This window comes from Nicotiana attenuata, unplaced genomic scaffold (genome assembly GCF_001879085.1).
Source record: "Nicotiana attenuata strain UT unplaced genomic scaffold, NIATTr2, whole genome shotgun sequence".
NCBI classification, from domain to species: Eukaryota; Viridiplantae; Streptophyta; class Magnoliopsida; order Solanales; family Solanaceae; genus Nicotiana; species Nicotiana attenuata.
Window position 1 is genome coordinate 280,506 of NW_017670560.1, and position 23,170 is coordinate 303,675.

The 23,170-nt window shown below is 35.7% G+C and overlaps 1 protein-coding gene across 4 annotated transcripts in view; it reads left to right on the forward strand.

Moving 5' to 3' along the window:
- The first annotated feature begins 319 nt into the window (after positions 1-319).
- The window catches only part of LOC109240968, a 35,804-nt gene continuing 12,953 nt past the window's right edge, over positions 320-23,170 (forward strand). The window contains exons 1-20 of one of the 4 annotated variants that reach the window (XM_019407659.1): positions 320-592; positions 1,135-1,734; positions 1,814-1,938; positions 2,035-2,129; positions 2,537-2,761; positions 3,240-3,327; positions 7,815-7,866; positions 11,600-11,665; positions 12,242-12,396; positions 15,637-15,707; positions 15,791-15,985; positions 16,081-16,119; positions 16,527-16,634; positions 18,751-18,840; positions 19,018-19,093; positions 20,435-20,531; positions 20,619-20,688; positions 20,769-20,945; positions 21,036-21,158; positions 22,580-22,663. In XM_019407659.1, the coding sequence (XP_019263204.1) occupies positions 1,163-1,734; positions 1,814-1,938; positions 2,035-2,129; positions 2,537-2,761; positions 3,240-3,327; positions 7,815-7,866; positions 11,600-11,665; positions 12,242-12,396; positions 15,637-15,707; positions 15,791-15,985; positions 16,081-16,119; positions 16,527-16,634; positions 18,751-18,840; positions 19,018-19,093; positions 20,435-20,531; positions 20,619-20,688; positions 20,769-20,945; positions 21,036-21,158; positions 22,580-22,663 (2,508 nt within the window). In that variant the 5' untranslated portion in view covers positions 320-592; positions 1,135-1,162. The remainder of the gene's footprint in view (positions 593-1,134; positions 1,735-1,813; positions 1,939-2,034; positions 2,130-2,536; positions 2,762-3,239; positions 3,328-7,814; positions 7,867-11,599; positions 11,666-12,241; positions 12,397-15,636; positions 15,708-15,790; positions 15,986-16,080; positions 16,120-16,526; positions 16,635-18,750; positions 18,841-19,017; positions 19,094-20,434; positions 20,532-20,618; positions 20,689-20,768; positions 20,946-21,035; positions 21,159-22,579; positions 22,664-23,170) is intronic. The other 3 variants (XM_019407660.1, XM_019407661.1, XM_019407662.1) reach the window with 3 other exon arrangements.

Below are 23,170 nucleotides of genomic sequence, written 5' to 3' on the forward strand. Positions count from 1 at the left end.
GCGGTGATTGCGTCGGTAAAATCTCTAATTGAAATATATTCGATCCCAAAAATTCCGCGTCTAAATAAGGAAGACTACCACAGAAAGGAGTCTAGTTTAAATAAATGGATATTTTTTGTAGCTAAAACTTTTATAGGTCGGATAAATACTAAAATTTGGATATTTTTAGTAATAAAGTTTCAAATAGGGTGCAGTAACGAAAAAATCCCATTAAAAAAGAAAAAAAGAAAAACCTGTTGGGCCAGAACGGTGAAATCTTCCTCCTTAAACCTATTGGGCCATAAGCCTAACTGAGTTAACATGTGCGGATGCTTGTTTTTGGAGAGTTCTCGTGTCTCCTAACTCAGTTAGCAGTCACTTCCTCCTAGGTTACCTCTTTAACACAAAATAGCTCTTATCTCTCTTCTCCCAAACGGTAATCTCTCCCCTTCTGTCAGCTCCCCCTTTTCAAGGGTCATCCCTATTTCCACTGGTAAAAGCCTTTTTCGTTACATACATACATGACCCTCTGTTTATAACCCATATGGCCACTGCTGTTTCTGCCTTCTGAGTTTACATTATTATAAGGATTATTATTTATAACCAAAGCAAGGTCTGTTCTTTATTTTACATTGTAATTAGCTAAGATTGTATGCAAACCATTTACATAAAATACAAGATTGAATTTTTATCTTGGGCATGCTAAAGAAGGAGTCTTTTTGATTGATTCTAATGGCTTTTGCTCTTTGTTATTGGTTTTTTCTCTTGTCGCCCAACTTTTGAGAAAATAGAAAATTCAAAATTTGAGGACTGCTGACATATGCTTGTGTGTCAATGTTATATTGTGTTTGTGATCACTGTTATTGTGAATTTCTGTTTGTCTTCTTGACTATTTTGTGTTGTGTTCACGATTCTTTTTCTCTGTCAATATAGCTTATTGTGTGATTTCATGCCCATCAGTTAGGAATTTGATCACTGTTAATTGTCTATTTCATATGATAACAAAACTTTGTAAGGTTAAGAAATGTGATTTCTTTTGCAGCTAAAAGCAGTATGAAGCTTATTATGATTTTAGTTTTCTCAGGAAAAATTGCAAGTTTTCATTTTGCTTTCAGACAATTGTGGACTAACCCTATAAGCTTTGCTTGTTATTAGGTATCTATTATACCTTTAATAATTTGCAATGTATGTGAGGAGAATAAGAAGCAACAACCAAAGATGGAATCTTGCATTTCAGCGTTTCAACCACTATGTTAGTTCTGGCTACAGAACTTACTCCCCTATACAAACCTCAACCGTTACCCATATACCTTCAGACTGCATTTCTCTAGGCAGTGTGATAGGACGAGCTTTGTTAGATACATCTAAGTCAGTACAGACTGCTTCCCAACGAGGGAATATAAGATTGTTGAGGAGTTTGCCTGCAACACATTTAAGGTATTTTAGTTCTAAAGGTGATGGTAGGGATGCGAGTGAGGATAAACATGTACACACGAGAGATAGTGGGAGCTCTGATAAAGGAACAGTTCGGCAGGAAAAAGGCGGTGAAGATGCGAGACATTGTGATGCACATGCTCAGCTTGGTGATCAAGAGCAGAAGGAGTGGCTCCGGAATGAAAAGCTGTCGATTGAGAGTAAGAAGAAAGAATCGCCTTTCCTAAGTAAACGTGAAAGATTTAAAAACGAGTTCTCAAGGAGGGTTGTTCCGTGGGAGAAAATAGCTCTATCATGGGACACATTTCCTTATTATATCCAGTGAGTTCCTGCCTTTCAGATCTATTTCTCTTGCTGCCAAGTTGCTATTTGGGTTAATTTATGTCAACAAAACTTGCAGCGAACATACAAAGAACGTTTTGATGGAGTGTGTTGCTTCCCATTTAAAGCATAAGAAGGTTACTGTGGCTTACGGTGGCCGCTTGAGTTCTTCAAGTGGGAGAATCCTGCTTCAAAGTATACCAGGTAGAGTTTTCTAGACTGGTATGAGATTCCTATGACAATATAGCTTTTTATTATTGCTTGTTAGAAATAAATACTGAATTCTTGATGATGTTGCAGGGACTGAGCTTTATCGAGAAAGACTAGTTCGAACCCTTGCTCGAGATTTAAAAGTACCATTGCTGGTGCTTGATAGCAGCATTCTAGCTCCATATGTAAGTTATTCATATATATATATATATATATATATATATATATACACACACACTCCCTCTGTTCCACTTTATGTGACCTATTTCCTTTTTGGTCCGTTCCAAAAAGAATGACTCCTTTCTAAATTTGGTAACAATTTACCTTAAACTTACAATTCTACCCTTAATGAGAAGCTTTTATAACCACACAAATACTCTGGGCCCCTTTTTGACTTGTTTAAGACCACAAATTCCAAGTCTTCATTTTTTCTTAAATTCCGTGCCCTGTCAAACAGGTTCACATACATTGAAACGGAGGGAGTATATATATACACACATACATATATCATTGGTTCCTTTTGACTAAACCAGCTCTGTGTACCATTATTTTGCTTTTTATCCAATATCTTCATAAAGTTACTTACGCACAGGATTTTGGTGAAGATTGCTCATCTGAAAGCGAATCAGATGTAGAATCAGGTGAAGAGTGTACGTCGGATTCTGAGATGGAAGACGCGAATGATGCAAGTAATGAGGAAGAATGGACAAGCAGTGCTGAGACAAAGTCAGAAGCTAGTGAGGAAGACGTTGATGTTGAGGCATCTGTGGAAGCATTAGAAAAACTTATTCCATTCAACCTTGACGACTTTGAGAAGGTAAATTTTGAGTTAGCTGTAAACAATCTGAAATCTGGTACTTTGTTGGCTGTAAACTGTTCATGGGCACAAACATATCAAATATAAGAACTTGGTAATTCAGTTGGTTCAGTTGGGATTAGGAATATTAAGCCAAAATGTATATATAAAATGATCCATGGAAAGGGAAAATGATATCTTTCCTTGAATAGTCTTCATAAGAGTCAACAATAGGCGGAGGTTCGTAGGAGGTTGGAGAATTGGATTTTAAATATAATATTTGCTTTTCTCTATTTCCTTCGAATATCATGTAACTATTTTTGAAAGAGAACCTTCATGGTTTATTATTATAATATAAGTATTATGCCCTGGTTGAGTTTACATCCATATCTTTTTGAGTGTTACCAATTTCTTCAAATATCACTAATTAGAAATCCATCATTATAGATGTTATATGCATTTCTCATGGCTTTGATTTTAAACATTGCATGGATTTTAGAGAGTGTCCGGAGAACTTGAAAGTTCCTCAGAATCAACCTCGGAGGCTGTTGATCAATCAGAGAAAACTCAACGGCCCTTCAGAAAAGGTATGAAGTGCCATTTTGCAGCAGGATTCCTCATAGGCTGTGCTAACATCTTTTGTTTTGTTTGGTCTATCGTTTTCGTGAAATCAGCCATGTGCTGTAGTCTTTGTAGGGTAGATTCTAGAAGATGGTGATCGAAAAAATTTATATATACTTGCGGCATAAAAAAAGTCTCAATCATCTTTTTTATATGTAAAGGTGGTGTTTGGGCCAGATTACGTGCACCTTTACTATTACGCCGTGAACCTGCTACTTCGCAACAGTATAAGTACTGGATAACTTTGCCCACCAAAGCTAGATAGATGAGAAGAAATCACCTAGTATTTTTGTTTTCGTTGGGAATTGAACCTTGGTCTTTGAAGTTTTACCCACTTCATTGACTGTTAGACTACACCTTCGGGTGTAAAAAAAGCCTCGATCATTTCTCTTATCAATTTTCTAGGAACGACTTAGTAAGTTCATCTTCCCGCCACTTCATCCAGTTGCCCGTTAGAAGGAGTATTTATTTTATCACTTCCCTTTTTAATCAGAGTCTCCTTTTGGGCCCCCATTTTGTGTATAGGAGTTTCTTAAATGAGATATTTGTTAACATTTTTAGAATTTGCTTTTTTTTTTTTTATATATTTTTTAATTTTTTTATTTGAGGAATCCCAAGGGTTAATGGCGTAAAACTCGGTGGGTGATGATCCCATCCCTATACCCTTCTCCACTTATCTATCAGGCTTTTGGGTGCGGCATGGTTCGAACCCATGGCATACACCTAACCTACATATCACAAGTCACCCTTATCACTAGATCAAAGCCCTGGGGCAATTTTCTGATTTGGGCACTTAGTGGTGGTTGTCGTGCACACTTTTGTAGTCGCAACGTGAGATTGGTAAATGTTTTGCACTTGAAAGAGTTGACTGGGCATCCTTACATGTTACCCAAGGCAAATTGGCCAATTAGTTCATGAAGGGGTATAGTTAATGACATAATGTTTGGTCTTACTCCCAATTATTCCCAAAGAAAAAAGTAGCTTTCATGCTCCCTCGGTCACAAATTGAAACTTCGTGTTTTGGATTGAGAAAATATTAAGGAGAGTTGAAGATGTATATTTTCAATATTTGGTGAGGGAACATGTGGAATTGTTGGTTACGTCTCCATTTTTAGGAGAACAATAGTAGAAAAAGAGTATTTGAAAGTGTAAAATTGTGGTACTTGAAACTCTTATGGGCGGGGGGGGGGGGGGGTTGACATTTTAGTTTGCTGCCAATGGAAATGATTGTCACTCTTAGTCTCTCAGTATCATTTCTCCACTTAACTATCCCTAACGTGTCATTCTGACAAAGAAGTTCCTTTGTTACATTTGGTTTACAGTCAAGAATGAATAAGGCTTGTTCCAAGCAGCACATACACTAATTTGGTCCTCTTTTCTTTCCGCATTAAAATTAGGTCATAGGTCAACAGAAAATCTAATAGATTAGTGTACGTGAACAAATAATCCTTCAGTTCTGATATCACAAAATAAACCTTTAGTTCTTCCAATATTATATTTGATAAGAAAGTGCGCAATCACTGGTGTCGTCTAGCAATTGATGAAGAGGGATGATGACCATGAGAGACTAGGATTCAAGTCCTAGCATATGCGAAAAAGCTCAGTCCCATTTGCCCTTCTTTGGTGAATTGAGTTACCCATTCTTGTAATGGTGGGAGGATGTCGGTATCCGGCGCCACTAGTATGTTTATATATATTGGAAGGAAGGTGAATTCGTTAGCCCTTTTAGATGGGTGAACACAAAGATATGGTATTGATTAGGATGGAGTGAGGAAAAAATTCAGAGCCTCGTCACTAAAGAGATAGTAAATTGCTTGATTGGTTAGATTGATTCTTGAAGTAGTGATAATGGTTAGGATTCGGCAATAGAGAATGGACACATAACAATTCATTTCAGGTGGTGGATAGATATGTAGAAAGTATTAAACTGAAAAAAAGAAAGAAAAGGCTATGGAGTATTTCATATATTGCAACATGAGAAGATTAAGGAATTTGGGAAGTTCTGAACCTTGTCAATGGTGCTGTATTTGCCTACTAGCACTTCTCAAGATGATGTGTATGCAATACTTGAGTTGTATTCTTTTGATATTTCATAAATCTTTCATTAATGACGCACTTGAGTATGTCAAAATTAAGGACAAATCAGTGATGCGTTTCAATCAGTCATTTTTATCCGGCCAACCATCTTTACAATATTGTATTCTTTCTTTACATCAAAAGTATAAATAGAATAAATGATTTTAATACTTCCTGGATCCGTCTTTTTTACAGATCTATACAACTATCTATACAATATTGGATTCTCTTGTTCCACCAAAAGTCTAAATAGGAAAAACGTAAATTTTTATGTCTCACCGGAGTTGTTTTCTTCAAAGTTTTGATTGACAAGGGGTAGTTATGTCATTTTAGACCCATTTATTTATTGTCAAGAAAGGTTAAAGTCGATGAATCTGTGCCTCCTCTCTCTCTTTCACTCACACACACCCCCCGGATTATCCACTGGTAGTGCTCCTTACTGCCTAATATTTTCTCTTTTTTCCCTGTTTCTTAATCCCCCATGTTTCTGCTGTTACTACATTGAAAGCTATTTACTTCTAAAAGATATTAAGAAAAAAAGGTCCGCCTTACACATTGAGGCATATAACTTGCCTTACCACAAGAAAATCACTTTGCTCACACTTTTTTCTTCTAAAACATTGTTATTAGTAGTAGTAAGAGATCAATAATTCGTGATTTGTGGCAGTTCATTAGTTGGTTTGGTATATAACTATATATTCATGTTATTTGACCTTTCCATTGAGGAAAACTGTAATCGGATAATTGCACTTTTAGTCCTTTAGTTATTGATAAATTCTTATTTTGGTCCTCTAAATATTCGGCTAAGCATGCTTAACCTTCAATTAAATGAAATGTGTTATTTTGGTCCGTTATATAGGAAATATGTGATTTAGACTATTTATAGAACTGTATTACCCTCAAATATATAGTAACAATACAACTTTAACATATCACAGCAATAAGTAAATGGTTTAGCACTTAATAATCGTTATCTTTGTGAAGATTCACGAGTCATAGGGATCGAAAGTGCTCCTATCAATTTGATTGAAGGTAAAATATCCTTAACCAGAAATTACAAGCAGTGTTTTAAAAGGCGGGCGAGCCACGAGCAAGTGCACTAAAAACGCAGTGAGGCGTATTGGCAGGGTGCAAGTATCGCAGCCGTAAGTCCTAGCCTTCTACCCGTTCCCTTAGGCGTAAGTCCCAACATTCTGGGCATTCATTTTGGGCAAGAGAACTTTGTCAAGTTGGAGCCAAAATTGCTTAATTAAATTCTTTTTTAATACTTACGTGCTCATAAATTAACTCATAGTAAATTCTTAAACTGAAAAAACTCAAAATTCATAGATCTTTACTAATTGTTTGTCCTAATTCATAATCCTCTTTTTTTCGTTTATTGAGTAACGAATATTCTTCCCCTTTGTTTTCAAAGTGCAAACTACAAAGCAAACGTTTGGTCCTCTGATGCTTGCTCTGCTTCTGTACTTGCAACTTCCTTTCTTTGCTTCATTTTCTTCAAGTTTTGTTTTTGCTTTCTTTAATTTCAAGTTAGTTTTTGGTTTTAGAATTTCTTTTGATATCACTAATGCTCGTTTTTTATTATAATGAGTATTTGTGATTTGTTTTTTAGTTTTCGGTTTTCTAACAATAATTATATATTCTTGTCTTTTGTATTTTTTGAATTATTAGGAACTAGAGTATCATTTTTACAACTCTAAGTATGTTCCATCATAGTCATGTTATAGGTGTAATGCATCATTGCATTTCAACGTCTTTCATTTTTTCAAATAAGAAAAAAAAAATCTTTTATAATGTTTATGCACATGTTAGCATGTTTAAATAGATATATACATGTTCCTACTAATTTTATAATTTTCTACATTTTAAATGTAATTTTTACTTTTTTATTTATATATTTATTTTATTAATTTACAAAATATTAAAATTAATGATCCATGGGGTTAAGCCCTGTGCCCGGGGCTTACGCCTCGCCACGCGCTAGATAAAAAGCCTTATCTCACGCCCACACTTTGTAATACACAAATCACAAGGACCAAAACCCAAATTTGTTGATATTTGAGGGACTAAAAGCACATATTTCCCAATTGTAACTCAATTTGAAGATGTTGATTTATTTTATTAAATTAAATAAAGCATGCAGATGTATCAACTGTATAATGTTATGACCAGATGCAGTTATTCTACTTTGAAATTCATTACAACTTAATTTGGGAGCTTCAGTACAATATATTTAAGTTTGACACGTAAAATAGTAAACGTGATGTTCAATTTTGATAACTGCAATAATCATATTTACTATCTTTTGAGGAGTATCTGCTTTTACTTTGTCATGGTAGTTCTCCTCTGTTATATTTACATTTTTATCTACATACAGGGGATCGAGTAAAATACACTGGACCTTCTGGTGTTGTTAAAGCCGATAACAGGTTAGTTCTTCTATGTGGCACATCTCTCTAGTATTTGTCTTCTTAGATATCTTAAATAATCAAAATCGTCCTGCTTCTAGAGTCTTTAACTTTCTGCGAATTAGCTGGTAAATTTTATTTATACGTGCTGATCTACAGGAGTAACCTTTTTTTTCCATTTTTCTTACCAGTTCATCTATATTTTCACGATACCATTGCACGAACATTTGCTTTCATGTAGCCCTCCAACTTTTGTTGCAACCTTTATGAGTTGAAATATTTTCGATAGAAAGAAAAAGTGCCTGTAATACCCCTCCTCACTTTGGGTAGTTACGCATCATTGCATAATCTGTTAGGCTTTTGAGTTATCTGCTTCCCAAAAAGCTTAGACTTAAGCTTTTAATGAGCAACCAATAACCCAATAAGCTGTCTTGACCGATTGTTAAAAATGGCATTAGAGCGGGTTATATGTGGATTCACTGTCCATTATCAAAATTAAAAGTAGGAATTCACTGTCGCGTCGTATCTTGACCGATTGTTAAAAATGGCATTAGAGCGGGTTATATGTGGATTCACTGTCCATTATCAAAATTAAAAGTAGGAATTCACTGTCGCGTCGTATCTTAGACTAGGACATTGATTGTTAAACCTTGAGAACATATGGTTTTGCTAGGAAGAATCTAAATACCCTGTATTCTGAATTTTTTTGCAAGACTACTAAAAAATCAATTTTTTATAAGACTACTATTCCTCTAGTACTAAATTAGTTGGGCTTAATCAATATTGCACATGTTGCTCACATGCGCAACATTCTAGTAATTCTTAAGAACTCCCTGTCAGAGCCTTATACATGAGTGCTCATTCTTGAATACACCACCGCAATGGGATTTTCTAATGTAAGAACAAGAGGTAGGATCTGCTTTTTCTTTTTTCTTTTTAATAGCGATGGTGTTTGGCCGGCTGGCTTGCACCTCGACTAAATCCACCGGGTACTTGCTACCTCCGCACCAACACAATATTGGGTAACTCTGTCCACTAGAGTTTAGATAGATAAGGTTAGGATTTGCTTTTAAGTTTAACCAATTCAAACGGGATGACCTACCTATGACCTATCTATTGTGTTTGTATCGTTGGTTAACATCTTTTGATCCCGAAGACTACTATTTGTCTGGCTGGAGGGCTAAGTTGCTTGGACTCGGTTGCGGGTGTCCGATACAGGTGCAGATCAAGAGGTCGGATCCCTCATGATCTAAATTTTAAGATTCGGTGGTACGTATCCAGGTATGAATACGGGTGCACGAATTCGGCTAAAAGTAATTCAAATATCTAAAATGAAGTTATTAAAATATGTCTAAATTATGAGACATTATTTGGAAAACTTACAAGGTATTCCAAGAAGGAGAAAATATTAGTCAAGAGGATAATCCGAGTTGGAGATAGAAGTTTAAGGACTGACATAGAAATTTCTATACATTGAGGTATTCCATTTTCTTCAATTTCACCCTAGCTTTTATTTTGATTTCATAACTCTTTTTACCTGTCCTAAAATTTTCCGTCATTTTTGGTCAAAGTACCCGAAATCGGTTGACCATATCCGTTATGGATCCCATACCCACACCCACACTCACGTCGTGTCAACATGGGTTTGAGCAACTTAGTTGAAGGGTACCTTTGTAAAAAATGAAATTCCATATCATATAGAAAGAGGTGAATTGTAGTGATTTGTACTACTGAAAAAGTTCTGCTAACTGATGGGCAACATAATCAGCGGATAGGTGCAAGCAAGCGTAGCAAATTACAAGGCTTTCCACAAATTTCGATTTGGCTATCGAATTTTACAAACTTCTTGTTATTGTTTCTGTTACTTCGAAAGTAGCTGCATCAGTTTTATCCACTTGAATTTTATTATTCCTTTTTATTTCTCATCAAATGATGGCATCTTCTTCTAGGAGGTCCTTGCTTCTCTTGGGCTTTATTTATTTATTAAGATTAAGATGTCTGAATCTATATGCATATCTGAATATTAAGATGTGTTAAGATTAAGACGTGTGAATTTGAATACACATATGAATTTTAAGATGTGTATTCAGACCTGAATACCGAATAAAAAAAATAATTCGTCTTTTCAACATCTAAATGTATAAAATTTGCCTTTATTTAAAAATTAATAAATACACAATTCAAATAAAATATTATATAATCTAATATTATATTAATAAAATATCTTTATTTTAATATAATAGTTTGTGGTGATGATGGCTAACCATGATTGTTATTAGTGCCGATTGAGAGTGGTGGTGTTGGTTGCGGGTGGTAAGTATTGGTGATGGTGGCTGACAATAAATGTTAAAGGTGATGGTTGATAGTGGTAGTTGGTAGCGGCGGCTAATAATTGTGGTGAATAATAGTGATAGCTGATGGTGGTGGTAACTGTTAGCGGTGGCTAATGTTGGTGATGGTCGGTGGTGATTGGTGGTTGTGTGGTAAGGGTGATTGGTGGTGATAATTGTAAATGGTGGCTAGCGGTGGTGATTGCTGATTGTGGTGATTGGTAGCAGTGGTGATTGTGGTTGAGGATGGTGGTTGTGAGTGGTGGTTGTTAATGGTGAGCAATATTGATGGTTAGTTGTGAAGGTGGATGATAGCATCTTAATGATATTAAGGCTCTGTTATATATTCAAACCCATTAAATGGCTGTAAACGCACTTAATGATTGAAATCTGAATGATTAAGATTCAGGCATAAAAAAAACCGCACTTAGTGACTAGACACACTTAATAACTGAGGTTTGGATGATCAGAATGCAGACCTTCATTAAGTGCAATTAAATGAGGCCTTAGTCAATGCAAGCTAAATTCCTGTCAGTAGCTGAGATGTTCAATCGACTCCTTGAAAGAAGTGATTCACCCAAAAGATAATGAAAAACATGGAGGAGTAAATTCCTAAATTCACTAGTAAAGAAGATATAGTAAAAGCTCTAAACAATAAGTGCGTGAAGGCCCTTTATAGGTCGCTAAAAGGTTACCCCGGCAAACGATCCTTCTGCTTACACCGTGCAGTAGTGTTGTATTTGGAGGAATCCATGTTAAGTAGATGAAATATCAGCTTCCTTTTCTTCCAATATGAGTTGTAGTGCTTAGTAATGCCCTACTATAATATGATTGACAACAAAATAAACTGCCAGTTCAGTCTTGATCCTAAGAGCAGATTATTTTGAAATATCTGTCAAACTTTGTGTTTCAGACTTCAGATGACCCTATATACTAGTGGCAATTAGGGGACATATATTTGAATGGATAAATGTGGTATATCATAGCAAGGCCAAAACAACATAAAGTGGGTTGTTGCATATTATTTGGAGTTGTTGGAGTTGGGTAACTTTTAAATGGATATCTGAATTTCTTTGTATTTGGTAGATTTGCTTTTGTAGGAAACTGAAAAGAGAGGAAAAAGGAAAGTCTCAAAGAATTAAGAGGTGCATCATGTTTAAAGCTTAGGAGTTAGAAGCATTCTATTCTTGTTTATATTTCTTTGCTGTACTAAAAACAGTTTTGGGGGTGTCTTATTGCTTTATTAAGAAATTGTTACTCTCAGAGAGAGTCATGCAGCTTTATTTTTTGCTTTCATGTCCGTGCTTTGCTTGTTTAGAGAGCTGAGAGTTTTGTCGCGAAGTGGAGGTCTTACCATTAGTATAACCCATGTGAACTTTGGATTAAGCAGCATTTAGTAATTGACATAATCCAATTCATCACAGGATTTTATTGGGGAAGATACCTACTTCTGCTGGTCCAACAAATGCTTACACTGTTATTCATGGAAGGTGGGTTGGTAAGTCGTCGCAAGTGCTATAGAGAAATTTTTTCTCCATTTGGTGCTTGGACGCATGATTGTATCTTTGACGTTCCTTCTCACTGGAAAGATATAAAATATTTGGGATGGTAGTTGGGCTTTTTTGCTCATCATCCACCAGGATTCCTTGTGGCTTCTGTCTTAAAAAATGTCCTTTTTGATGCTCATAGTGATATACGGCAATGCTCTTGTGCTAGTGCAAGCGCTCGGCTTTATATCTAAGATAATGAGAGCAAGTATGACGGTTCTGCATTTGGTCTAGGCATCTGCTGTGAAATAAGTTGTATCATTATTTGCCATCACTGTCATTGTCCTGGTCATTTTTGTTTATTTGTTTGTTATTCTCAATATTAAAGCCAACATCTATGCACCTAGCTCTTTTAGATGTTTAAGATGCGAATTTGTTATTTAATTTTGAAGCATCTATTTAGCAGTTAATTTGTTTTACAAATGTATCTGCCTAAAAGGTATTTAAGTAAAGAGTTGCTTAAATGTCATTGTAACAGACAAATGCATATAAGTTGTTACAACCAATATGCCTTTGCAGGTCCATGTCCAGTGGTCAACGTGGTGAGGTGTATGAGGTGAATGGTGATCAGATTGCTGTAATTTTTGATGTTATTGAAAAGCAAACAACGGAAGAAGAGAAAGACGAGAAACCCAAATCACAAGATGTGAAACCATCAATATACTGGATTCCTGGTATGTATTTGTCATCTGAGATTGCAATAAATTTGTGATAAATCATCTCTTTCTCTTGTAGTTTCAGAATTTTCCTTTTTTCCATGTTGTTACATCTTTAAGCTTACTGGGTTAAATTCAAAGAGGGTTTCATCTCATTTGTCTGGGACGAAGGGGGATTAGGTAGGAAGAGGTTTTCTTCAACTCAGGTAGAATCTGTAGTTTGTATGTTAGAGGGAAACCAAGGAAAAAGAGCTTGGCTTAGGGGTTAACTTTGAGCAAAGCCTTGTGGTCTTTAAAGAGAATGCTAAAAGCCAAAAGGCCAAAAAAGTTGTTATTAATATAGGTTGATATTTTTTTGTTTGTTGAGAAATTGGAATCCACTTATGTCAATCGATTGATCGAGTATGCCTCAAATCCCAAATAATTGAAATCTAGTCATATTTATAAGAAAAAGGACTCTAAGAATTCTATGCAAATCAATCTAGGATTCCTAATTCTTTTCAATTAAGTAACTATTCTCCTTGTCCTAAAAAGAATTGTACTATTACTATTTGGAAAATCAACCAATTTTTTCTTTCACTAAAATTTCTTAAAACCTTTGACTTTTTTAGAAGAATTAACCTAAATAGCTGTCCATCTAACTGCTTAAACTAAAAATAGCCGGTGGATGTATAATATATGTATAATTCATGTATAATATGTGTATAACCGTATATAATCAGTGTATAATAGGAAAAGTAACTAGTGAATCCGGCCGATTATTTCTGTAAAGATCTCCTTTTTAAACACTAAGAAAATTGTTACTGATACAGAAACAACAAAAAATGTTACTTGTAGTATTTATCTAGTGTAGTTTCTAAATATATATATATATATATATATATATATATATATTTTATTTTAAAAAAAATTCTAAGACATCAATATCTGAGTTCACGCCGAAAATTATATGAATGTTGACCCTCATACTCCCTACACTGCCATTCTTTGTGGGACAGAGGGTATGTTAAAAGAATTGAAAATAAGTTACGTCCTAAGACAACTAGGGAACAGACACTCCTGTGGATCAATAGACCGTGAGGTAACAAGAAGAAGCTGCGTTCTAATAGACTCGAAATGTACCTGGGAAAAAAAACTATAAATCAGATAACTGTGGAATGAACGATAGTGTGTTGAACCGTAATTTTGCCCTCTCTGTTACTGCATCATTCTCTATAGTAACAATTCCTTTAAATTATATATTTCTGAATGTTATTTGAGTGGCCTTTGGTAGAATTGCGCTGCCTTCATATATTTTTATTATCATTATCTTTAAAAAATTCTTATTCATTTACCTACTTTTTTTGGTTTTTTTTTGGGGTGGGGGGTGGGGGTGGGGGGTGGCTGGAGACAGGGGGAATCTTTCAGTAGGAAAGTGTCTCAAAGAGCTACCCCCCTTCCCCCCGAGGGGAGGGGTAAATGGTTCAAATAATTATTGCACAATTAGCAGCATTGTAGAAGTATGCCTTCTATGCCCCTCGACTGTTGAGAACACATAGTGGTATGCCCCTCAACTAGCAGCACTCACAGAAGTATCCCTGAACCGATGATGTTGAAGTCTTGATACTATACACACACACACATACCCTTCCAAGAACCTTTTGCTTTCTCCGGACAATTATTCTGCATGTTGAAGACCGGCTGCAATTCACTTTAACTTTAGGAAAGTGTTTCTTTCTCCTCAAAGTAGGGTTCGCTCCGTAGCATGAAAAGGTCGAGACGCAATGTCGATGACATTGGATGGAGCCATTCGCCCAGAGCAAAGCTTGAAGTAAGGGTACCATGGTCCTGGCAAGATCAAGCATGGAAGAAGAAGTGCATTATCCTTTGACACTACATTTTAATACAGGTTCCTAGGAAGACAAGCATGTGAAATTTGGTATATGGACAAGCATGCGGTAGGTACAAGGGTGAATTTCAGATGGAGGTGAGCTTTGCTGGTAATATGAGAAGGTTGTGGTGGCAGCATAGGGGGCTTTAGCGCAGTGTTGACAAAAGCAAAAAGCTCTAAAAAGCTCTCTAGGTCGATTGGGGTTTTAAGCGCAAAACGTAATAAAGTGCGGGCTTTAGTAAAAAAAAAAGGCACAACTAAGGGAAAAAATAAAAATACAAATGCAATTCAAGAAAAAAGAAACAAAATCATTCCTACTGTCTTTTCAACAACAACTAATACACTTATTTGCCGATAATATTTATCGTTTAGTACAACTCGATTCAAGATAGAACTCATGGGCAATGAGGTGCAGACCTTAGTGCTTGCTTACACTGAAGCACAACTTAAGCGAGGCGAAGCACCTTCCCTGAGCTTTTCTGAGCTTTAGGACTTAAGCGCGCCTTAAATGAGCTTTTGACAACACTGCTTTAGCGTAGGTTAAATCCAAGATAAACTAGGGCTATATCAGACATATTAGATTTTCGAGCCAGGTCTGATCTTCGGAGAGAAGTTAGTTGCATAGACACATAAGAACGTATTCAAAGGAAAGGAAAACTAACTAGGCTGGTTTCCATGACTAAGTTTTCTCAAAAGATTTGGATTCCCATTTGAGGCCAACCTCCACACCCCCCCCCCCGCCCCCCGCCCCCCCCAAAAGAAGAAAATACAAACAAAAGAATATTTATCTTTAATGCCAGAGGCGTTGTTTCCATGGGTCTACTAAATGCATTTGGATTTGCTCTCAATGTCCTTTCAACTAGGTTTTCTGTGATAAATTCTACTGATTTCCAAAGGTTTTATGCTTCAACGTGGTATGCCCCTGATACTTTTTTCCCTTTTTGTGGTTGGGTAGGGGGAGAGGAGAGGGTGGATGACAAAGGGGCTAGACGGGACTCTGCAGTTTATGATTGAAAAGTTGTTTAAGTCTCAATACGTTGTTTCTTCAGTACAGAATGAGTGGCCTATTCGGCTGCTGATTGTGACTTCAGACTGGATGGTCTAAAAACTGACTTTGACCTCACACTGGATGATATAAAAACTATCAGTCTCAATAGACGACAAGCAATTGCCATAAATATTATTGAGGGAGACTTTTATTTGTCAAAGTATTTGTTTCCGGATAGGCTATTCAACATGAAATTTGTTTGGTGATAAAGAGATTATTTATATTGAGTTTCCAAATTTCAACCATAGTCTGTATATTGAGTAGTACCGTGGTATTTAATGTCTGAACGTATATGCATAATTAAAAAAATTAAGATTTTAACTGTCTCCTCTGTTCACAGCCAATGAGATTGAACACGATCTCGATGCTCAGGCTGAAGACTGCTACATTGCCATGGAGGCACTATGTGAGGTGTGATACTTAATTGATCAAGAGTCTTATGTTCATTTACCACTTTGATTTACTTTTTTGAGACTTCATTTAATTGTGTGCAGGTCTTGAAGTCTGCGCAACCTATTATTGTATACTTTCCGGATTCTTCTTTATGGCTGTCTAGAGCTGTTTCCAAGGCAAATAGGAAAGAATTTGTCCACAAAGTGCAAGAAATGTTCGACCAATTATCAGGACCTGTTGTCCTGATCTGCGGTCGAAACAAGGTTGAAACAGGGTCAAAAGAAAAAGAGAAATTTGTAAGTCCATTATTCGACCTGTCTTATTCCTTGACTTTTTTACCTTTTTTTTTATTTTGCGTCTTCACTTCTTTTTTTTTTTTTTCTGTCAACAGACCATGATTCTTCCCAACTTGGGCCGCCTTGCGAAGTTGGTAATTCTCGTGATCTTTAATCAAATTATATGGTTGTTTGATCTTTTTAAGCTCCTACGATTTGTTTTTATTTTATGGGTACATCATGATACAAATCATTGTGGTATCTAAATATTGGCTTTAGCTGCTATGACTTGGGTATGGAATGATGACCTTCCTAACAGATGATATTTCAGTGACTCTGGGGCTGATCATTTTCTTACTAGTTGGTCGTGCTGTAAAATCATATCCTAGTTTGTTCTTGATATCTCATTTCAAGTGCACTGGCTTTTACTCTATCATTTATAGGTGGCTTCATCTATGGTTTCCTTGTGAATTGTTTTTTCCCCCTTATATTTTTTACATTTTGTTGATATATTTTCCCAATATTTGATGCGCTGGTTTTTTTCAATATTTTATTTTTGCAGCCTCTTTCTCTGAAGCGACTAACAGAGGGATTAAGAGCAACAAAACGTTCTGTAGATGATGATATACATAAGCTTTTCTCTAATGTTATGAGTATTCATCCTCCAAAGGTTAGTTTTTTGTGCTTTATTGCTTTACTTAGATTTTTATACTAATTTGAAATGTATTGGCTGCTGCTATAGCCAGAGAAAAGGGGTTGGGGGGGGGGGGGGTGGTGGGTGGGTTTAGAAACCGCATCGCCATGTCTTATTATGTACTAATTTCGTGCCACTTAATCTTAGTAGCATTATAACCGAAAACTCTCTGCGATCGTGCTAGTTGATCAGATGATTTATTGTCTTTTTCTGTGTAATTTGGAAACAATATTTTGTGCAATTTGTAAATTTCCCCATATGTGATCCATATATCAGGGAGCTATTTTTCTGAGTTTAAATTTCCTTCTACTCAGAAATTTCCCCGCGCAGAGTAGGAGCTTAGTGCACAAGGCTGCCATTTTTCTAAATTCATTTTTACGCGAACCAGAAAGGTCTGCTGGTGTTTCAAATTATAAAACGGTTCCGTAGGATACATGTCGGTTGTCTTTGGTTAGTGTTTAATGATAAGACAATAGGGAAGTCACTGAACAAAAGATATATATACTCCATACCTGGAGTCCGGAAAAGAATTCTTTCTTAATAGTATGAGATTTTCCATATTGAATTTCTTCCGTCATACATCTAGCTCAATAGCATAACCTTAAGATTACCAAACATCACCCATTCTATCTGGAAAAATTCCAAACAGCTCCACATTCTGTTGGCAAACAGTGCAAAACCAAGTGATTTATGCCCTCCCCTGATTTTTAAGATGCAAGCTTCGCTCAATCCCTACAGTTACTTGATTCATAGTAGACTAACATGTGTGACTCATCTAAAAAGCAATTTCTTTCCCTAATACGTCCAGCTCAATAACATATTCTTAACATTACCATATATCACCCACTCTATCTGGAGAAGTTCCAAACTGCTGTCCACAATCTGTTGTTAAAGTCACAGACTCGCAGTACAAGCAAATGTTTGACTCCATCCACTACTTTTTAAGAAGCAGGATTCTGCTCACTCCCTGCATCTATTTGATTCATAGTAGACTAACATTTGTAGTTCGTTGTAGTGGAATGCGAAAATTTCTTGTCAGATACTGAAATATGTTGATGAACCCATACCTACAAATAGGCGCTTGACATGGCATGTACTATTTAGATGGTTAACTACTAAAAATTTCTTACTGTTGTTGAGGTAGTTTTTGTCTTTTTGATAATAGAGAGCTGTAATTGCTTATAGTTCTGTGGTGTGTTACCAGAAACAATAACAGTGCTTATAGTTTCTCATAATTGTTGTATTGTTTTGCTATGCTTAAAGGAAAGGACTCATAATTCCTAATTTACTTGTTCCTCATATTAATCAAAGATTTTGTTTCCTAAGACTCCACGGTGTGGGATAATACTGGGTATGTTGTTGTTGTTGAAACTATGCATTAAGCCATGAAAGATGGAATGATTTTGTCACCTAAAGCTGTTTCTTTGCCGATTTTTATGATTTTGGTTTGAAGATCCATTTGTTTAATGTCATTTTTGTTCCAGTGAAATTTGAATTTCTCTTTGAAGTATACATTTTGTGTAGTTTCTAACTAGAGGAAATGCAATTAAGTACTTCTTTTCCTAATTTTAGCAGTTTTAGTGTTGCGTTATATCATGTCATTTGGTTCTCATTTTTTGTAAGGTGATAAGATTTCATTAATGAAGGGCATAAATACCCGTATACCAGAAGTATTCCGAAAAATAGAGAAACCTCACAAAGAAATACGGTTCTCTACGAAAGACAACCAATCTTCTATGCTTAAAGATCTCTCATGGGTGCACTAAAACCTTATATGGGAAAAGAGGCTAATCCTCAAATGTACAAGTTCTTCTCTGTTCCATCAAAGCTCTCCTATTTCTCTCTCTTGAAATGGTCCACATGAGTGCAAGTAGAGCACAAACACTTCTTGCTTCCGTACGCGCGACATTCCGAACACTAATAGGTTAACAACATATGATTTTTCTTTGTCACAGCACTTTCTTTGTGTTGTTGTTTGATGCCTCATTGGTGAAAATAGTTTTTTCAAGTTATTCCTTTCGTACATTTGTCTTCTTAAGCATTGTATTCAGTTTGGTGGTTTCTCATCCTGCCATGGTTTTTCTATTTACAGGAGGAAGATCTCCTTAGCACATTTAATAAACAGATTGAAGAAGACAGGAGAATTGTAATAGCTCGTAGTAACCTAAATGAATTGTACAAGGTATGGAGAAAGATATGCGCTTTTGGATGTATTCATTTGAATTTTATTCTATTTAAGATCTTCTAAACTGATGGTTGGGTACCTCTATATGTTCATTTAGTTGCACATCTTTACCGTCTCTGTATTGGTGGTTCTTTTTGATTGGTGGAGTTATCACTATAAATATCTACTTTTCAGGTTCTGGAAGAGCATGAGCTTTCATGCATTGATTTGTTGCATGTAAATACTGCTGGTGTAATTCTGACAAAGCAGAGTAAGTGTTTTGTGTGAAATCAGAATATATTGTTTCTTTTAATTGAACAAATCAGAATGGAATGTTCAGCTCTCACTTGGTCATAGATATACTAATATCCGAATTCAACTTTTGTGTCTTTCTCCAGTTTTATCAAGAATGGAGATCTAGGAAGTATAGGTTATTGAGATTATATTATGGTTTCTTGGAGTTATCTCTTAAATAATACTCCCTCTATCCAGAAAAGAATGACGGGTTCAAAGTACATTGTGTCAAAGTATCTAAACTTCATTGAATTCAGTGTTGTCTAAGGCGAAAAGCTCTAAAAAGCGCTCTTAAGTCTACTGGGGCTTTAAGCGCAAAGCGCAACTAAAGTGTGAGCTTTAGTAAAAAAAGCGCAATGAAGGACAAAGATAAAAATATACATGTAATTCAAGAAAAAAGTAACAAATTCATTCATAGTATTTTCCTTAACAACTAATGCACTTCTTTGCTGGTTATATTTGTTGTTTATTACCACTTAATCCAAGATAGAAATCATTGGCAATGAGGTGCACGCCTTAGTGACTTGTCTACCTTGAACCGCAGCTTAAGCAAGGCGAAGTGCCCTCCTTGAGCTTTTTTGAGCTTCAGGGCTTAAGCTCGCCTTAAATGAGCGTTTGACAACACTGATTGAATTAGGATATTGATTCCTAATTTTTTTAAAAGTAAAAATTTACATATTTGTAAAATATGTATAAAGTAGTGTATTAAGAACCATTGTGATGCAAAGCAACAGGTTATCGCTTTATGGGTGAAGCCATGTGCTTCAAACAATGATACGCAAAGTGATCCCAATGAGAAGAAGTTGGTCCTTTGAATCTAAATTTGAGGAGTTGGATTAATATCATAATGTATACTGAATTAATTGTAATTTGATTGCTGTAGTACTAAATTCATATACGTTTGGTATTCTTTAAAGTCACGAATTCTACACTTAACTTCAAAGAAGTGTGCACTTAAATTCTCACTTTTCGCTTCAAGGCCATGAACCCTGTCATTTTTTTGCTTTTCGTCTATAAAAACATTGGTAAACAGTATGTGAAGTTCAATCATTATAATTGAAAGTATTTAAGAAATGATAAATCAAAATAAAATTTTTAAGAAATAATTGAAAAAGTATCATTAAAGAAAAAACTGTCTGATTTCCCAAATAGTAGTAGTGTCATATAAAATGGGACGCAGTTTAAGGAGAAACCTGCATTAAAATAAAGAATGCTGTTAGTTTATATGGGAAGGTAAATCATAATTTCATAAATTTTAAGGGAAAGCTAAAAGCTTTTGCATTAATGGTCTGATCTTTGGTTTCTCTTACATCTACAGAAGCTGAAAAAGTTATTGGTTGGGCAAAAAATCATTACTTGTACACGTGCCTCCAACCATCTATTAAAGGGGATAGATTGTATCTGCCTCGTGAAAGGTAATTCTTTTTTGCTTTTCTGTACGTGTAAACGGACTTACGTTTTGCACAAGTTTGAAGTTCATTTCTGCTGTTTATCATGCGAAGCCTTGAAACCGCAATTTTGAGGTTAAAGGAGCAGGAAACAATGTCAAAAAAGCCGTCTCAGAATCTTAAGGTATTATCCGCTGCTTTAATGCTAAAAATATTATATTAAGAGTTCTAGCTTATTACCATGGATCACTTTCAAATTTGCAGAATCTTGCCAAGGATGAGTATGAGAACAACTTTGTCTCAGCAGTCGTTCCACCAGGTGAAATTGGAGTCAAATTTGATGATATTGGTGCTCTTGAAGAAGTAAAGAAGGCACTGAATGAACTTGTAATCCTACCAATGCGGCGACCAGAGCTTTTCTCCCGTGGAAATCTGTTGCGGGTATTTTATCCGTCTTGCTAGTAATCCTCCTGAAAAAGAAACAAAAGAGAACGTTTTAGGTACTGTTAGTTACCTTTTTCTTTTGATCAGCCTTGCAAGGGGATCTTACTTTTTGGGCCTCCTGGAACTGGAAAAACTCTTGTTGCTAAGGCGCTTGCAACAGAAGCAGGAGCTAATTTCATTAGTATTACTGGTTCAACCCTTACATCAAAGGTAAGTTAAGCAAATGCTATCTCTTTATTTTCAATTCTTTTTTGCCTTGCTGGGACAATGTCCAGTTATGTACTTTGTCTTTTGATTTATGTTATCATCATCATCATCATCATCTGAAAAGATTAAAATTATTAATTAGACCAGAGCATAACTCATATATTGACATGTTTTTATACTAAAAAGAAACAAAATATGGGTAATACGTCATGGGTGAACCTTGCTGCAGACAAAAGCTTGGTAGTGAAGTGGAGAAGGGTAGAGGGGCCGTTTAGTATCCATCGAGTTTCAAACCGTGCGTCACTGGCCCTCGGGATTTCTCGGTTATCGAAAAAAGAAAATTTATGGGTAGTAAAGTCTCTGATTCTCTGCAAATGTGATAAAATTAATAAAGGAAAATCTCTGCTGAAGGCAAATATTTGTCATGACAGACTGCAGCCTTACAGTTACTAGTGTTGCTGGAAAATTCAAAAAATATGACAGCCATTAACGAGCTTTAATTTTTATTATGCATGATTCACTGCTGGAACTAAGAAGTGTAAAATGAATGCCGATGTGCCCTGTTTGCTACGCATTATGCACAATCTGACAACTCGTCTTGTCAAGTCAGCATTAAGTAATACCAAGTTAACGGCCAACCTTCCTGAACTGAAGACCATGTAAGTAAGATTGTCAGCTACAAGGGGAAGTTAGCCTTCTTAATGATAAGGAAACAAGAAGCTCCTTTTGTCCTGATTACCAATGTGTACCATGAATGTGTCTGTTTAGCAATTATTTTGGGATTTCCCTACCTTTTTGAAGTTCTCTATGGGGAATGGGGATGTGGAGGAGGCATTTGGTTGTTCATTAATTCAACTAATTGTTATTAATTCCTTATCCTATCATAGTTGGTATATTGCGTTATTAGTTAAGACTTTTATTAAAGGAAAATCCAGAGTTGCAAGTACTACTGTATTCAGTAACCTATTTATTTTATATTTGGCATAATTCTCGTCCTTTTGTATTGACTGGCATGAAATTAGATTGTATTGCACAAAGGAATGAGTCTTGTTTAAATTTTCTAGATTCATCAGTATTTCATCTTTCTTCCTGTAGTTTTATTCTAAAAGGCTGAAAGGATTCTTAATGGGAACTTAAACGTTGTTTGCAGGAACAATTAGTCTTACTTTGCATTTTTTATGATAGAATGCTGTTGTGAGTGGAGCTGTGTTTTTAATCATGTTGACATCAGAAAAGTTCTTGTTACCGACTATTAAAACAAAATAAAACAGTATTCATGTTGTCAATCTACCTCTTCTGCTTCTCAAGGGTGTGTTTTGCATCTCTTTTCGACGTTTTCACTGTCTTATTTCTGGAAAGCTTGTTTGCTTCCTCTTAAACTTTATTGAACTATTTTATATTTTACCTCCTTTCTCCTTTTGCAGTGGTTTGGAGACGCTGAAAAGCTTACCAAGGCACTCTTCTCATTTGCCAGTAAGCTGGCTCCTGTAATAATTTTTGTTGATGAGGTAAAACCCCCAGTTCATGTGATGCCACTTTTTCTCATTATGCTTAAACATCGTTATCATAAACTCCTTGTGTTTGTCTCACCTTCTTGACAAAATTCTACTGTGCTTAATCCATATTAGTTCCATGTGTCAGCATTAAGTGTCTAATGCATTTGGAATGGTAATTACCCGCTAACTGCCTCTAATTATGGGAGCAATGGACTCACATTTGATTATTTATAGTTCATAAACTACATGAAGGTTTAATGGTGAACATTTCTTATTTGGATATGGTGAGACCAGTTAGATCAATATAAATATCACTTGGTCAGCTTTCCCTTCTGTTAGTTTTGGTACCAAATTACCTCAATATATTCATCTGTAGAGGTACAATTTTATAGCACAGAAAAAGAAACAACTAGGAAACAATCAAGGTATTATTTCAGCTTAACAGATTCCTAAAAGTACTTAACAACCTAGCAGATCGGATTTTGTTTAGATCCTACAAATCATAATCAAATATTCACA